The sequence below is a fragment of the Heliangelus exortis genome, chromosome 3, assembly GCF_036169615.1.
Source record: "Heliangelus exortis chromosome 3, bHelExo1.hap1, whole genome shotgun sequence".
In the NCBI taxonomy this organism is placed as follows: Eukaryota; Metazoa; Chordata; class Aves; order Apodiformes; family Trochilidae; genus Heliangelus; species Heliangelus exortis.
Window position 1 is genome coordinate 100,555,028 of NC_092424.1, and position 18,258 is coordinate 100,573,285.

The window sequence follows — 18,258 nt, forward strand, 5'->3', positions numbered from 1 at the left end:
AGAGCTTGCTGGGCTCTTTTTTCTCATTGAAACCGACTGTGAACTGCATCCCGTTCAAGTGGAATTGTAAAGCTGCCTACTCAGAGGTGGCATTGTCTACTTGAATCAGCACAGTCTGTTGAGTAGAACATTGACCATGGCTTATAATTTTCAGATGAAAAAAACTACAAAAGGGGAGGAATACCCTTTGGTGTAATGAAGAAAAAATGTATATAGTCAGTTGGTCAGCGAGAAAACAAAGGAGAAGGTTGTGATCTTAAAATCATTTAAGATGGAGTTAAAAGGTAATTTTAAAACAGTGGAAGAGAAATAATTTATTTTCAGCACCAAGAGGTGGAGGAACACATGGTCCTGCAGGAATGGATGCAGCCTGTACAAGTTCTCCTATAGATGCACGCCACTTTGTTATTCAGCATAGTCACTGTACTTCAGCAGCAGTCAATGTACTATGCAAATATGAAAGGGTTGAAGTAACTCCTTAGTTATCCTGTAGCTTAAGTAGTTTTTTTGGAATATTTTCTGAGCTTGTATGGAATTTTAAAAGTTCATTGCCTAAGCAGAAAGTATAACATTAGGAGAGAAGGTTCTCAGCCGTGGACTTGTAATTAGTCCTATGATATAAAATTAATTTTCCCAATTAGGTTCCTGCAGAGAGAGATCAGAATTGTTGAGCATTTAAGTATTTAACTTATGCCAAGGAATATATAAATACAGAGATATGCGAGTACTGAATATTATTGTTTGGTTTCATTGCAGCTGCAGTTTCCAGATAAGTGGAAAAGTCGCATGTTGAAATATCAAAGTTTACTTTTGTGTTTTCTAATTTATATATTTACAGATAGGGAAAACAGGTGCCTATCTGCAGTTCCTCAGTATTTTGTCCCGAATGCTGATTAGACTGACAGAAGTGGATGTTTATGATGAGGAAGAAATCAACATTGGTATGTTCTTAATATACAGTCTCTGTAGACTGTAAGCAACTGTTACGTTAAATTGAAAAGTTGTCGGTATTCCATTCCATGCCATTCTGTGCCATTCATCTTTGCAAGCACTTTACATTTTTTAATTGAAAAAATTTAAGAAAATATCTGTGTGCTCTTCAACTGATACTTAAGAATATTTTATTATTTTACACATCATTTAGAATGTAGTTTTCCTCTCAGTAAGAAAACCGCACACCTCTGTTTTTCTTGGGAAGTAATCATCAGCATTTATTTATATCAAATGAAATGCAGCCATTGCTTTATGAATTTAGAATTGGAACAAAATTTTGTGGTAAAGTATATAAAAAGAATAGGTGAAATTCTGGGAGACATATTATGAGGAGCAATGTTGTATTTTTTCAGTACATAAGACTACATGAGGGAGGCAGTTACCTCTCTCTAATTAATTTCAGTCCAAAATTCCCTTATTTACAGTATATTACTCCCCTGTGTTTCTAGATGTATTTCTGTAATTAAGGACTGGATTTCATAGAAAAATACGGGTGATATTTTATGAGAAATGTCTAATTCTGCACTAAAAGCATGCCCACAGTCAGCCATGGAGTCTCAGGTGGGTGCTACCTGCCTGCTCACTGCCTCCACTGGAGCCTGGCTGGAAGCTGTTTGGTCACTGGACTGGACTGGGATCACCTCTTGTCTCTCAGGGCTTTTTGGGGCACTATTCATGAGTCAAGCTGTGCTTGAAAAAGAGGCAGATATTCCCCAAGGTTTATGTCAAAACCTGTGGAAAATGTGACCAGTCTGCTAGAGGAGAGGTTTGTGTAAGCAAACCTTGGTATGTTAGGCAGGGTTTTAGATGTAACTCACAATCAGGGCATGAACATAATTTCACCATCTAATTCCATCTGAGTTTCATAGTTACTTTGGGTCCAAAAGACAGGGTTTCACCTGTTATGTTTTAATATATACTCACAGGCATGGATACCCTTACTGCAATCCATTTAACTCTTTTCAGATCTTTCATGATCTTGACAAAAATAGAAAAGAAATTTTAAGGACTTGTGTACATCTGGGTCTCTATGAAAGTTTACTTGCTTCAGGAAAGGCAATATTCCACTGCACGTTATACCAATATAATTTACAATTTTTCTCTTATTCAGGGTGAATTATCTTTGATTGCTCTGGAATTATCACTAGAAAGGGCATTTGACTTCAGCTCTGAAATTTATGAAGCTTTAAAAGGACTTCTTTTCCTCAGTGAGAATACTGGATCTTTCCCCAGCTGAGTTAGCAAGTGTGGTTGTCAGTGGGAACACTCCAAATACCTCGGTGCAGGTGTATCAGCCTTACCAGACTCTTGCCATTATTTTCATTATCATCTCACCAACTGCAACAGTAAGATTACAAAGGTTTTAATTTGATAAAAAAGGTTTAAAACCCAGAACTGCATTGAGGTACATTTTTTCAAAGGTCCACTTCTTAATGCATGATGATCCCACTTCTTCAGAACGATGAAAGAAAAAAGTGACGCAGTAAATAGCAAAAACATCTATAGCAATATAAAGACCTTAAAAATTAATTGAATCTTATTTTTTCAATAATATCATAGGCATAAAAGAAGAATCTGATAAATACTACCATCAGCTTGGAGATATGTGGCCAGATCTGGATACATTTAAGAAGATACCTTTTGACTACACTATCCATGACCCAAAATATGAAGATGCAAGTCTGATTTGTTCAAAGCTTCAGACTATAAACAGTGAAGGTTAGAATTTGAAAAATCTATACTGATATAAATATATGTATTAATTTGTTTTCAATAGGAGAATCCTGTTAAACTTTCAAACAGTGAAATTATCAGAATTTCACTTGACTATGTAATAGTGAAAAAATTTGAAGTTTGTTAGATAAAGCATAAGAGTATGAGCATTTAAAATATTTTATGAATTGTTATATAGGTGGTCTTTCATCAAAAGGCTCTGATTCCACAATAAGCTGTGTATTTGAATGTTTTTATGTAGCAGCATTGTCCTGGTCTGTAGGAATGAAGTGACTTGTATGTGAAGTAATTTATGTACTTAAAAGTATTTATAGATTTATTTTTTAGGTTTTGGTTTAGACTTGGAAAGTGTGAGATGTGTGTGTCCAGGTCTAGATTCCTGGAGTACTGAGGTGTGGACTAATCCTCTGAATTAGCCAACTGGACATAAACAAGCCTGTAGGATGTAACCAAGCATGCTCAGGGAGCTGGCCAACATCACTGCGAGGCTACTCTCTATAATTTTTAAAAGATAAAAATAATTGGTAGAGGTTCCTGATGGTTGGTAAAAGGAAAACACCATGCCCTTACTTGACAGAACACGAAGACTGAAGGAATTACAGCCTGGTCATCCTATACTCAGTCCTCTAAACAATTATGGAACTAACTCTCCCGTATGAGGCGACTAGTACTGTGGCCAAAGAAAGAGTATGGTTTCATTTTGATTTCATCAAGGTTTTTTTATTGTCTAGTATGATATCCCTATAGCCAAAACTTCAGAGAGATGATTTGGATAGGTGGAGATTGTAAAGTGGGTGGAAAATTGGCAAGACCATTTAACTCAAATTGTGATGGGTGGCACAGATCAGACTGGCATCTGACTGTGGAAACCCCACTCGTGGTGATTTTCCAAAACCGACAGGAAAATGAACAACTTTGAAAAATCTGATCTGATGAAAATATGAATGAAAGATTTGCCCAGCTGACAAAACAGAAGTCCTTTTCAGCAGAAATTACACCTCACCTTCCTCCAGCCTCCTCCTGAGGAGACTCTTTATTAAAATGTGGATATTCACTAAAAAGCAGCATGGCTGAATTTGCCAAGTTCATTTCACACACTCTACTGTGATATCTATCACAGGACAGCAAATGTCTGTCATAGGACTCCTTACTGTTTTTTTTTTTTTGAGTGTTGAACCAATAATAATGAAAGCAACAATAATTTTAATAATCTGGCTTTGCTTACACCTCATCCTTGTGTAAAATTTGTACAGTATTATCATAATGATGAATTTGAAGATACTTCTTTATAGTCCCTTTTGCTATATATAACAATTTGTAAAACATACCGTGCTCAGAATAAATTCATACTTCGTTTTGCATGTGTTTAATCCTGCCATTGTTCTGAGAAGGTAAATACAGTGATGAAAACAGTTGAATATATGTTAGATTTAAGTTGTTTTTTTCAAATAGACACTCCGATGAACAGGAGACAGGAGGATACTTATATGCGCCGTCAAACAACTAGGATGAGATTATCCAAGTATGCAGCCTATAACACCTACCATCACTGTGAACAGTGTCATCAGTACATGGGGTTCAATCCCAGGTACCAGGTAAGGCTTTCTTATATTACTCAGCAGATCAGAAACTGCAGCACACCCATCTCAAACACAATTTTTTGTATATTCACTCTATTGGAATCTGCACAGAAGTTGTATGAGTGTGCTAAAAGCAGGCTGATTTTGTTATGTCTTGAGATGTGCCTTCCTTGACCAGACTGCAGGTTTGGGAACATCATAGGACTGATCCCTGCCTCACTTCACTAGCTTACTTGGTGCTTTCTACATGTACACTAGCAGTTAGAACTACTCTCCCAGTGAATCTTTCCCACTTGGATTTGCTTACATTTTTGCCTGAGTAACTGCAAAAGATGCTACTTCTGAAACAGGAGTAGTCCAGCATAGACTGGGTCTTTATGTGGCACATGGGCTGTTAGTATCTCTTTGATTTTCTGCCTATTAGAATGTGGGGAAGAAGATAGTAGCAATACAAGTACGAGTTTTTCTGTGTCAGTATTTCTGAAATCTGACAGTTGCCTGTAAGTATCACTACTATCTGCAAGACAAAGCTGAAACTATGGCTTGAAACAGGGGAGTAGTCTAAAATATTTCTTTTCTCCAGCCTAAGGGTGTTTCTTAACACCTACTGAATCATGAGGTAAAATCCAATGCAATATAGTAAGTGAATGTAGTCTGTTTGGTTATAAATATATATTAACTATACTGAGACATTGTAGTTTGACTCTAACCAGTGTAATTGTCCTGGTTTTTTTCCTGACAGCTTTATGAGTCCACTCTGCATGCATTTGCCTTTTCCTATTCTATGCTGGGAGAAGAGATCCAACTACATTTTATCATTCCAAAGTCAAAGGAGCATCATTTTGTCTTTAGCCAACCAGGAAGACAATTGGAAAGCATGAGGCTACCACTAGTTACAGATAAGGTAGATGGATAATTATATTTATAGGAGAGAGAAACCACCAATTTTAAAATTTGTTGAATTAGGATTCTTTACACTTCTGGTTCTACTGTCAAGAGATAATAAAGATGTCCTGACACTGGGCTTGCAATTTCTCCCAGAAAGGGACACATGAAGCAAAACTGTCAAGACACTGATCACCTGTTTTCTGTTGCTCATTATCAAAGTTGATCATATGATATAAACACTCTTATCTGGACCAAGAGGTCTTTGGTTATCGGTTGAGACATTAAAGTGAGAATGGTTCCAGCAATGAGCCTCAGGGACATGTTTTTGTTTACCATAATGATTTTTTACTCTAAAGGAAGGCACTGGACTATTCTGTCTTATTCTGCATAAATGCTTTGTTCCTTTCATACAAAAATAAGGCTTTCAAACAGCCTTTCTCATGGCTTCAAGACTGTCCAAAGAATCTTAGAGAAAACGCTTTGTAAGGTGGTCCATCTGACATGCTCTGCAAACTGACATTAGCCTTTGCAGTGGCTCCTACAATCTGTGTCTAAGATGAAACCGTGCCTTGCTCAGGCCACACGGCTTGATGTATTGAAGCAATTTATCTAACAGTAGCAAGCAGTAGGACTTATATCCTGGGGAAAATAAACTGCTTCTAGTAAACAATAATCAATCAATGTCACCCTCTAGTTTGGACTTTTTTGTTCTGTTCAAGTTTGAAACAGGAGAATCCAGGCAGCAACACAGCAGCTGGGAGGATTAAACTTTCTTCTCTTCCTTACCTACTAAACTTATGCCTGGCTATGTGGACAGAACTATGCTCTGGGTTCCTTGAGGATCCTTTTCCTGCTTCTGCCACCAACCTGCTTTGAGGTTTTACCAAAACCTTCCTTTGCCTCTTTTTCTGTTCACTTGCTCCAAAATGGTGCCTGCAGTCTTGCTGCAAGCCTGAAATGTGCTGTAGGGTGTAAACCTAGATTATTGGTAGATTACTAAACCCATATAAAATATCGCAGAATCAGCCGGATAAATATTTTTCTTGTTCCACTTCAAATTCCTTGGAGAGGCTTTGTAAAGGGCAAACTTTCATTCTGGATCCTCAATAATCTTAGTAGGAACCAGGCTAAAATTTGTTGTCCAGACTGGAACAGTTCTGGATGTCTGTAGAAACAGGGCTTTCAGAAGTTATTTTATCACACTTGGAAGCACCCAGGCAGTTTCAATGCATTCAAGACTGGGTGACAGCCAGTCAGAAGGGCTGTACTACAGTTTTCCTCTGTCTTCTTACTGTCTTACATCATATGGACCTAAATCCTTTTCCAGATCTAGCTTTGAAGTCCCTGTGCACATGGCAGGTCAAGGTTAGCAGGCCTATCTAGTCCACCACACTCTCATTAGTCAAATAAACAAAGTGATATAGACTATGTTTTTCTCCCTACTCTTACAGAAGTTGTTTATTTTCCTATTAAACTATTTAAAATTGCAGAATCTCAGAATTGAAGAATTGCTATGGTTGGAAAAGACCACTAAGATCACTGCATCCAACCATCAGCATTTCCCCTCCTGCCCAATAAATAAATGAATAAATTGAAAAAAATAGACATATCACCATGCCCACTACAGAATGTCCTGAAGTGCCTCATCTACATGGTTTTGAAATACCTCCAGGGATTTAATACCACCACCTCCCTGGGAAGGCCATTCCAGTGCCTGACTACCCTCTCAGCAAAGAAATTATTCTCTCAATAAAGAAATTCTAAAGAAAAGCAGCAGTTTCTCCAGTGTCAATGAATCTGATTTATAGTCCTAAAGGATCTGGTTCTCTCTGTTCAAACACACTCCAGCTTAATACAGAAACTAACTTTTCTCTTTATTTACAGAGTGAAGATTACATAAAAAGCCCCACTTTTACTCCCACCACTGGTCGTCATGAACATGGACTTTTCAATTTATATCATGCAATGGATGGAGCCAGTCATTTGCATGTTTTAGTTGTCAAGGAGTATGAAATGGCCATATATAAGAAGTATTGGCCCAACCACATCATGCTTGTGCTTCCAAGCATTTTCAACAGTGCAGGAGTAGGTAGGTATAACAAAAATTTTAACAGATGTGGACACAGGACTTGGGCCCTTGAGATATTGTTACTCAACAGTGAAATAGACACACATCTTGTGGCTACCATATCTGACCTGGTGATGTGGATTCCCTTTGAAGATGAGGTGTCACAGTCAAAGATGCAATTCACCTAATACAGGCCACCAAGATCAAGCTAGATTAATTGCACCCTAGAAATACTTACTCTTCTCTGATTTTAAAGCTGTTAAATCAGATTGAGTTACCTACTGTTTCCTGGTGGAGATTAGTTATGTACTATTTGCATGAGCAGTGATGCACTGATTAGGGTCATCTCTCAGGTAGGTTCTGCTAATATATCTGTGAAATATTCAGCACCTTGCTTTTACTGCTGGAAAACCTTACAGATAGCAGTAGTGACAAACATCCAAAGAAGATGATCAGGGCAAATTGATCCCATGATATTCATCTCATCAATCAGCATCTCTAGATATTTGCACTAAGAAAGGATAGTGGAATCAAATATCTAAAATTAGACTAAAAGAATCAGTCACTAAACCCTTAGGGCACTAGCAGATCTTTTCCACAGAAGTCAGGCTTCATTCTGAATGCTTCCCAGTGGGGTCCTATAAGCTGCTTGCTTGGAAAAAAATAAGGCAAGTTGTCTTTGTAGAGTGTTAGGGTGCTAAAAGTCTTCAGAGTGATTCGTAGTCTGGTCTGCAGAAATATTCACTTTCAAAGGCTTCCAAGTTAAAAGAAAACAATTTCAGCCCCTACTTTTAATCTGATGGTTTATATCCCTGGTTTCAGGTGCTGCACACTTCCTAATTAAAGAGTTGTCTTACCATAACTTGGAGCTGGAACGAAATCGGCAGGAGGAGCTGGGGATAAAACCCCAGGATATTTGGCCTTTCATTGTCATTTCAGATGATTCCTGTGTTATGTGGAATGCAGTAGAAGTTGATTGTTCAGGAGACAGGAAAAGGTAAAGAGTGTAATATATGTTTTTTTAGCCAATCTCTTTTAACCTTTCATTACATATCAGTTTTGAAATTACGTTTGATATACTACAAATTTTACCCTTTGCAAGCAGAGAATAACATTTGCCTTATGAGAGAAGTATTTTCCCTAGATATCTGCCTTTGCATAGCACATATTTACTGCCTGTTTTCATTCCCTAGGGATGTAAGTGCCTTGCAGCCTTTGCTATATAGCTTGACTCTGGTTCAAACTTGTTACTTAGTCTGCAGATTTCAGACTATGTAAAAAATCATTAATACCCTGAGGAGGCAGGAGCATTCACACATACATTTTTTAACAGGATATTAAAAGAGAAGCTAAAAGACATTTCTATGCAAATTCTGCAACTGATTTCCTCTGGCTCTTTTGTCAGTCCCAGTCTATACAGCTCCTTTATTAGCTCCAGGAACAAGTATTTGTGTTTTCATTAATTTAGAACATTGTTTGTACTAGATGCTTTTATCTATCCCGAGAACAGTGCTATGCAGGATTTAGAGCAAACTTTCAAAGAGAACTGGACACAGTGAAAACTCAGATTCATGGGCTCTAGGAGTGGGCTAGGGGGATCTTATATCTGCACTTAAGTTATGGCACAAAGTCAGCAACCATCCCAGAGTAATTTAGAACATTATCCAGGTAACTTCAAAAGTTCATATACTTGTGTGAATACTTTAAAAGGTTCAGACTGTTTCAGATCTGTCATAGCAGTCCCCACCACATAAGCAGTAGTTAATTTTAAGTTTTGATTAGCGTGAGAGACAAAAAGTTGCAGTAAAGACAACATTGAAGTTATTTACCTGCTACTCATAACTACTTTTGACAGTTAAGAAATACTCTTCAGCTGAATGAGAGTCTGAGTATTCTCTATATACTTTAAAATTAACACATTTTTGTAATTATTGCAGTGACTATACATGGACTGAAAGGAATGTTTCCTTGAAGCAAATTCTGCAACATATTGAAGCAACTCCCAATGTCACTCATTATGCCTTAATTGGGATGAGGAAATGGTCCAGTAAAACAAACAGTGCTGAGATCAAGGAACCATTCTCCTGCTGCCATGTGCATGATTTCATTATGCTGAATGTTGATCTGACACAGAATGTACAGTACAACCAGAACAGGTAAGTGAATCTGTAGCATCACTCAAAAGAGATAATGAACTAAATAAAAGAAGTCTTAAGAAAGCTCCTGCTGTTTTTTGGGGGAGGCTGTTAGTAGGATGCAGACAGATGTTGTTTTCTTATTGATGGTTCAGATCCTTTCCAGATTGCCAGCAGTTGGGAAAATGCATCAGTATCCATAGTTCCAAACAAAACATTTGTATTCAATTTACATGGTAGACACACTCAGCAGTGTGTTTTGCAGTTATGTTCCCTCAGTTGTCTGGCCCAAGTGGCCCTTTGGTAAACACTGTTCTTCCCCTTCTGCCTGCTTGTCTGCACTCCCTGCCAAAGGAAAAGTGTGTGTGGGTGAATGGTGCATAACTAGGTCTTTATCTGAAATGGAAATGAAATATATCTGGGCTTTTTACACTGAATACCATAACACTGGAGCATACTGTGTTGGCTCATTAGGGCAATCAGAAAAAAGGAATAAATAAACCTCAATAACAGCGGTGGTTGTTTCTCACATTCAACTTCTTATTAATTCCACTTTTTCATTTCATTGTGCCACATAGGATATATCAGATTATAATATTGCCATACACAGCATCACCAGCTACCAGAACTGTATTCACTGGGTACCTCAGCTCACAGAACTTCACTGATCTATGTGAGATAAACTGTGTTTTCCCCCCATTTCTGAGGATCAAATGTTTATAATAGAATGAAGTAGATATTAGTAGAGGTGGAATTCACTTGCCTAAAGCTGGTCTTCAGGCAACTCAGAATGTGTAAGAATATGACAAGATGTCTATATAGGACTTACAGGTGTGACGTGAATTCTACATGTGTTTTTCTGTAAGGTAGGTTGAGATACCCCTGGCAATCTAAAAAGGCTTTACATATCTAGACTTACATAAGTGACCTTCAGTCACTGTGCTTCTCAGAAGAACTCTTCTATTTAGGGAAGATGTCTTTTGAAGTCCCAGTTAACTTATAACTTCTGAGAAGCACTTGTTTTCAGAGAATCGCATAATCACAGAATTGTCACAGCTGGAAAAGACCTCTAAGATCACTGCATCCAACCATCAACACCTGCCTCCTACTAATAAAATAAAAACCCCAAAGAATTATCAATATCTGTATCACCATGCATGTCCTGAAGAATCTACAGGAGTGGTGACTCCACCACCTCCCTGGGTAGTCTATTCCAATCCCTAAGTACTCTCCCAGTATAGAATTTCTTCCTCATATCTAGTCTAAACCTCCCTTGAAGCAACTTCAGGCCATTTCCTCTGGCCTATCAGTCCTATCATGAATCAGTTGAAAGAAGAGGCCAGCACCCACCTTCCCACAACGTCCTTTCAGGTGGTTGTAGGGAGCAATAAGGTCTCCTCTCAGCCTCCCCTTCTAAACATCCCCAATTCCCTCAGCCTCTCCCTATAGAACTTGTTCTCCAGACCCTTCACCAGCTTGGCTGCCCTTCTCTGAACTCACTCCAGCAGCTCAATGTCTTTCTTGTAGTGAGGGGCCCAGAACTGAACACAGGACTCAAGGTGCAGCCTCACCAGTGCTGAGTACAGGGGCACCATCACTTCCCTTCTCCTGCTGGCCACACTATTCCTGACACAAGCCTGGATGCTTTGGGCCTTCTTGGCCACCTGGGCACACTGCTGGCTCATATTTAGCAGGCTGTCAACCAGCATTCCCGGGTCCTTTTCTGCTTGTCAACTTTCCAGCCACTCCTCCCCAAGCCTGTAGTGTTGCATGGGGTTGCTGTGACCAAAGTGCAGGACCAGCACTTGGACTTGTTGAACCTCATATTATTGGCCTTGGCCCACGGGTCCAGACTGTCCAGGTCTTCCAGGTCCCTCTGCAGATCCTTCCTGTCCTCAAGCAGATCAACACTCCCACCCAACTTGGTGTTGCCTGCAAACTTACTGAGGAAGCACTCAATCCCCTCATCTGGATCAGTGCTGAAGATACTGTGCAGGACTGGGCCCCAAACTGAGCCCTGGGGAACACCACTGCTGACTGGTCACCAGCTGGGTTTAACTCCATTGACCGCAGCTCTCTGAGCCCTGCCATGCAGCCAGTTTCTAACCCAGCAAAGCCTACGGCTCTCTATGACATGAGCTGGCAGCTTCTCTAGGAGAATGCAGTGTCAAAGGCTTTACTAAAGTCCAGGGAGGCAACACCCACAGCCTTTCCCTCCTCCACAAGGTGGGTCATGTAGTCATAGAACAAGACCAAGTTGGTCAAGCAGAATCTGCCTTTCCTGAACCCATGCTGGTTGGGCCTGATCCCCTGGCTGTCCTGCACTTGCCAAGTGAGCTCACCCAATATGAACCTCTCCATAGTTTTTTGGGCGCTGAGGTCAGACTAACAGGCCTGTGGTTCCCCAGATCCTTCTGGCCCTTCTTGTATATGGGTGTCACATTAGCAAGCCTCCCATCATCTCTGGATAAACAGATGACTTAAATTTCTAATATCACCAACCTGACATTTTAAAAGAGAATTTTAAACTTGCTCCCATGCATCTCTAAGAACAGAACTGTGCTCCCTGGCTGCATTACTTATGAAGTAAGTACTCCCTGGTACTTACTCCCTGGTAACTGCATTACCTTATGAAGTATTATGAAGGGCAAATGAAGACAATGACAATAAAGCAACATGATACGAGTACAGGCAGGGGTGTTAAAATGCCAGGAATTCCGGATCCCACCAACCAGTTCCTGCCTGTGGCTTTAGACCACACGTGGCTCTCTGTGATCCTCTGTGTGGGGGCTGTGGAGACAGAAGTATTGTATGACATCCCAAGCCTGGGGTGGAAATGAAAATGGTACATTTTCTTGTCAGAGACACTGTCAAGCAGGAGTACCAAACATTAATGTAAATACTATGAAAGACAAGATTTTCAAAACCTATAATTAAATGCCATATTTCTCACTTCTGCCAACTGTTGTAGTAACTGCTCAGCTCATTTAAATCCTGGCCCTTGATGTTAATCCAATGGTTCTGCACATCATCCTATTTGCTGTGTAATATATATATTCAAAATAGAGAACTGAGAGAGTTTTCCAAAGGCTAAAGTATTTGAATTTAGAAGTTTACCTTTTATTCTGTTCCATCTTATTTTTAAATGGGTCAAATCTAGCTCAGGGATGTTTGGCTTCATTCTGTTTACTTTATTCCCATGGCTCAACAGTTCTGTTGTATGAAGAAAAGTCTCCTTTGCTTCAGATAGTTTTTGTCTCTAATGTAAAATGACACTATTTTGGCAGAGAAAAATTTTCCTGGATATTCATATTATATGGGGGAAATGAGTAGTCAGAGAATCAAATTCAGTGCTTCATGCATCTCCTTGGAAGTCAGAGGAATTTATTTTCTCGACTTTTTTGAGGGCAGGAGTGTATGTAGCTGTTTTCTATGACTGCATTGTTGTAGTGAAAGGCAAAGAAAGTATTTTAACTCCTAGGTGGGTTTTTTTGTGGCATTTTACTACCTTTTTCCTCCCGCTTTCTTCTGTGTTTCTGGTCTTTTCCCTCCCTAAGTGATTCCCTTCCATCAGTCTGATCTTCTTGATCTCATTCAAGCTGAGTTTTGTAATACAAAGCTGAAGCCTCTTTCTCTGGCCAGTAGGCACCGGTGGGGGGATCAGGATGTTTGACAGCTGTCGTTTCTACCCTGGTGATCAAAGAGTCTGAATGCTTGATGAAAAACTTTCCTCTGGACTGCAATGATTTTATTCTTTGCAGATTTACCTGTGATGATGTTGACTTCAACTTGCGTGTCCACAGTGCTGGCCTTCTCATCTGTCGATTTAATCACTTTAGTGTCATGAAAAAGCAAATTGCAGTAGGAGGACAGCGATCCTTCCACATTAAGTCTAAGGTGGGAACTGCGACCTCTATTTCACCGTTGTTAAAATTCTGTTTTATTTTTTGTACCCTGTAACCAGGAGAGCTGAGGTATTTTGGTGCCAGTAATAATGGGGTATATTTCTGGCTGAATGGCTTTGCTTCGTATATAAAACTTAGATTTGTAGGATAGAGATATATTTTATACAAAGCAAAATTTTGATAAGTACAGCTTGATTGATCAGGATTGTTTTTCCTCATAGGTATCTGACACTCCAGTTTCAATCTCCCCTGCTCAGTACATTTGTGCTCCTGACAGCAAGCACACCTTCTTGGCAGCACCTGCTCAGCTGCTCCTTGAAAAATATCTCCAGTATCACAGCCATCGCTTCTTCCCTCTCTCACTGAAGAATTACAGTCATCCAGTGCTATCTGTGGACTGTTACCTTAACTTAGGACCACAGGTACTGAACAGAATAAACTTCAAGCAGCTCTAGAGATGTATGAGTTACAATTTTAATAAGCTCTTTGATGCATTCCTTAATTATAGTTACACAGCCTTTGAAGAATCGGGTATTATGTCCTTATAATATAAATAACAAATTCTTAGTCCCATAGAGATATTAGAGGGTTCAAATAAAGTAGATGGAGAACAAGCCCAGAGTTATCCTAAATATAATATAATCTGTAAATTATACCAGATTCTGAATTAAGCACATTTCTTTAAGAAGTGTTTTCTCAGTCTGATGTAATTTGTCCCTTCCTACAGCAAACTTCTTCCACAAGAGTGTTCTAAAAATACTTACTAGCCCATGGAAAGCATTTCAAATACAAATGTTTCCATTCACTTTTGACCGTTAAGATGAGGCAGGGAAGCAAATACAAAAAGAGCAGACAGAATGGGAGAAACTGACATTAATTCTCAGGAGCTGTTGGCTCTCTGATGGGCAAGTTCATACTTAGGCTCAAATGTAGGTTGGATACAAGTGTAATATTAAGACGGTGGTGTTCAGGAGGGAGAAACTGTTTTTACCTTTGCACTTGACTTGAATACTAAATCAATTCAGTCTTGCTGGTTTACCTAACTTCTTTACCAAAAGCAGCTGGTAATGACCTTCTCACGTATACTTCTCTCAGAACTTTTTGAATTACATCTTTTAATTTCTTTTCTGCTTGTAGTGGATTTGGCAAATAGCCATAAAAATAAACTAGAACCTTGTACATTTATGTATATGAACAACTTGACTAACTTGAGTAATGCTATCATAACATAAATTAAATTAGACATTTCTAAAGGGCTGTCTTTGTGTCTGGCTGCACATTTACTATATTTACACTTACAGGTAAACTGCGCTGGGTCGGTCACATCATTATGGTTGTGGGCAGCTATTGCTATGAAGCTTTCAAAACCTATAATATCTAAAACTCATGATAATAATCTTAATTAATAGTAATTAATACATAGTTATCAATGGTGCTTTTATGTAGATTTTCAGTAACTGGAGGGATATTTAGGAAGAAACTATAAATATCACAATATTTGGAGTTGGAAAGCAAATCTGAATTTGAATCAGCTTGATTATCAAGCTTCAGCTGTATCTAGAAGCTTGAAAAATGTTTGGGTTTTTTTTCCCCTCTCCCAACCAGATTGCAGTTTGCTACGTGAGCTCCCGGCCTCACTCTCTGAATATCAGTTCCTCTGGATTGACATTCAGTGGTCTCCTCCTATACCTCTGTGACTCCTTTGTTGTAGCTAGCTTTTTGAAGAAATTTCATTTTCTTAAAGGTGAGCTGCCATAATTTTTTTTTTATGGGAAATTATATGATCTGGTCTCTGGGAACCTGGGCGAAAATGTATTTTTTCTGAAAATACACATGCATATATATGTGAATGCATATATTCATATCTGTCTTTAAATCCCACCTGATGCTTGACCATGCTGGTTTTTTACTGTAGTAAACTAGTATATAACAAAACTGTAAGTCCTGAAGATTTCTAAATGGGGAGGAATGTTGGATTTATATCCATAACTCCCTACTTTGTCATTAGTTTTAAGGACATGTTTAGACTGTTTCTGGTCAGCAAAGCACAGAGGGCTTAAGTCAGCCATCATGGTGATTGGCTTGGGGTGTAAGTGTTTCGCTGAGTGAGGGTTTCACTCAACAAAGTAATGATCAGTAGGTCTAGAACAGTAACAGATGTAAGGCTTTATCTAGTCTTCTGCCAGGACACATCACCACATCCTTAGACCTGACAGTTTTAGCTCTCCTCACTCTGAAGAGTAGGGAATTTATTGTTAGTCCTGCTTACCAGATAAATCACAAAACCACAGAATTGTTTGGGTTTGAAGAGATCTCAAAGATCATCTAATTCCAGGCCCCCTGCCATGGGCAGGGACACCTCCAACTACACCAGGCTGTTCAAAGATCCCTCCAACCTGTCCTTGAATACTTCCAGGGAGAGGCAGCCAGAACTTCTCTGGGCAACCTGTTCCAAAGTCTAACTGTCCTCATAGTAAAGAATTTCTTCCTAATATCTAACCTAAATCTGTCCTATTCCAGTTTAAATACTGGGTACCTCAAGTTACATGAGAAGGCCCCGATAAATAGGGATTTGAAGATAGATCTCTCCAGTCCTACATGAGGGTTTTCATTTTTTCCCAAGCCCCTTTGTAACTTCTGTTGTGAATGTGGTGGAGCTCCACATGCTAAGGGGTGATTTGAGCTGGGTGATCTGAGAACAAAGGGGAGAGTCATGTGGATTTCTTTTTAACTGTTTGCTTAGGTGCCACCCTGTGTGTGATTTGTCAAGATCGGAATTCTCTCCGCCAGACGGTTGTGCGGCTGGAGCTGGAAGATGAGTGGCAGTTCCGGCTGCGGGATGAGTTCCAGACTGCCAATGCAAAGGAGGACAGACCACTCTTCTTCCTGACTGGACGACACATTTAGTTGAAAAGAGGCACATTTCCTGGGTGATCCAAGAGACTAGTTGCCACTATCTCATGAGATGACTTCTGAGGGGCTCTGCTTTCTGAACAGAAACAGGACTGTTTTCCTGTTTGTTAGAATGATATCTAATCAGACAATTTTTGTTCATATTTCCAAACACTGAAGTGACTTTTCTTATTTAATTGTCTGATGGAAGTCTTTCTTAATACCTAGGAGAGACACAGAAATTTGCTACTAGGCACGGCAGCAATCATTTTGGATCAGAAGGGAGGTCAATGAGTGCACTTCTTGAAAAAAACAAAACACATGGAAGTCCGTAAGTGAGAGGTTTAGAAAACTTTTTGTATATTCCAGAAATAGGAAATGTAAATTGAGGAGCAGATTTTGTTTTACAAATCTTATTTATCTAACAGATGTCACAAGGCAACAAGAATTGTTACAGTTTTGTAGTACACTGCCACTGATTGATCCAGATAGGCTTTTTGTATGAAGATTTGTAAAATGCATTTCTTTAATAGTGGGAACTCAGTTGAAGCCTTATTTTTTGGAACAAGTGCCCCAGTGGATAGTTTTACCATACAGGTCTCTTGGGAAAGAACCATAATTATATGTCTGGTTCTTAGCATAAAGAAGAGAGTCAAGAAAGTAGATTTTAAAATGAGATCTGAACATTTAATCCTGCAACCATAATTACCTTGAGTAACTGAAGAGGTCAAATGGTGACACTGATCTGCAAGTGACTTATTATCTAGAACAATGGTGTTTTCTGAGTTCTGATTAAATTGTTGCACTGGCTCCAGACTTCAAGCTGGGCCTGTGTGCTCAAGACAGCAGATGAGACTGTTCTGAAACACTCCCAATACACTTTCTGGGGATATTTTCTTGCCAAGTTGCCTCAAAAAAAGAAAACGGATACTACATCTTTGAGAAATTCAGGTGGAACTCTAAAAACATGTTCTAGAATGGCACCAGGCATCATGATATTTTGTATGCTCTAAATATGAAGTCAGTGATCACAGTCTTTGTCTAAGTTTTTGAAAATATTATCTGAGTTGCAAACCTCCTGCTTGTATTTATAGAATCAGTGTTAACTTCACTTAGTCCAGGTGCAGCAAGGATGAGTACAGACACTGTCAGAAGACATCTAATATGTCTTTCTTGCTGTATACACCAATGGGTGGATAACTGATATTGTGCTGATGAAATTCCATTAGGTGTCTGATTACAGTACTGGTCTTGAAAATGCAGACATCAGTATGACTATGCCAAAGAGGTAATTTAGGCTCTTTTACACAGAAAGGTAAGTTCTGTAAATCTGAGAGACTTAGGTTGATATTTACAAGGTAACTGCTAGAAATCAGTATATTTCTATATTTCATTGTCCTTATTTCAGAATGAGAATTCACTTTAAGTTTCAGGAAGGAAGGTGAGCAAGGTCTTATGTAAATAGTGTTACCTGTTCAGTTTTCACCAGTTGATTAATTTAAACTTTTTTTTTTTACAGAAGTGTGGCATTCATGTCTAATCAATCCTTTATAAATAAAGTTCATGCTGCATGAACATTTGTCTTGGTGATGTATAGGACTGCCAAGTATGTTTTGGTATGCAGATAAAAAAAAGGTTAGCTGAAATATATAACTAGGGAATGCCCTGAACTGATTAGGGGAAAATACAATACTACTTAATGACCTAAAGCATAACACAGCCTCAAAGGTATAAGAGGTTATACAGAAATACAGAATTAAAGACAATGAGTTGAAATCTCATCTTCTGTATCCAAACACTTAAACAACATATACCAAGTGACTATTAACTTTTCCTGCATTTTAGATCCGAGATTTGCTTTGCAAGTCTTTAGACATCCATTTTTCCCAAGAAACTGAAAAAAGGCCCAAAGGATATAATGGTAAATAAATAAAGTAAATCACATCCTTTTTTTGCATTTTCTTTTGCCACAAATTCTTCAAAACTTTGACAAAATGCAGCTTCTAAGAGGCTGAGACAGTTATACTTCTGAGTGTTTCTTCCCCATTAACCTTTTCCTCTTT

General features: G+C 38.9%; 1 protein-coding gene across 1 annotated transcript in view; it reads left to right on the forward strand.

Moving 5' to 3' along the window:
* Positions 1-17,636, forward strand: part of GREB1 (growth regulating estrogen receptor binding 1) — a 50,747-nt gene extending 33,111 nt beyond the window's left edge. The window contains exons 22-32 of the mRNA XM_071741923.1: positions 839-941; positions 2,554-2,712; positions 4,180-4,322; positions 5,050-5,211; positions 7,080-7,284; positions 8,086-8,260; positions 9,201-9,419; positions 13,160-13,295; positions 13,525-13,725; positions 14,909-15,047; positions 16,047-17,636. Coding sequence (XP_071598024.1) covers positions 839-941; positions 2,554-2,712; positions 4,180-4,322; positions 5,050-5,211; positions 7,080-7,284; positions 8,086-8,260; positions 9,201-9,419; positions 13,160-13,295; positions 13,525-13,725; positions 14,909-15,047; positions 16,047-16,210 — 1,806 coding nt within the window. The 3' untranslated portion in view covers positions 16,211-17,636. The remainder of the gene's footprint in view (positions 1-838; positions 942-2,553; positions 2,713-4,179; positions 4,323-5,049; positions 5,212-7,079; positions 7,285-8,085; positions 8,261-9,200; positions 9,420-13,159; positions 13,296-13,524; positions 13,726-14,908; positions 15,048-16,046) is intronic.
* Positions 17,637-18,258: the final 622 nt, after the last annotated feature.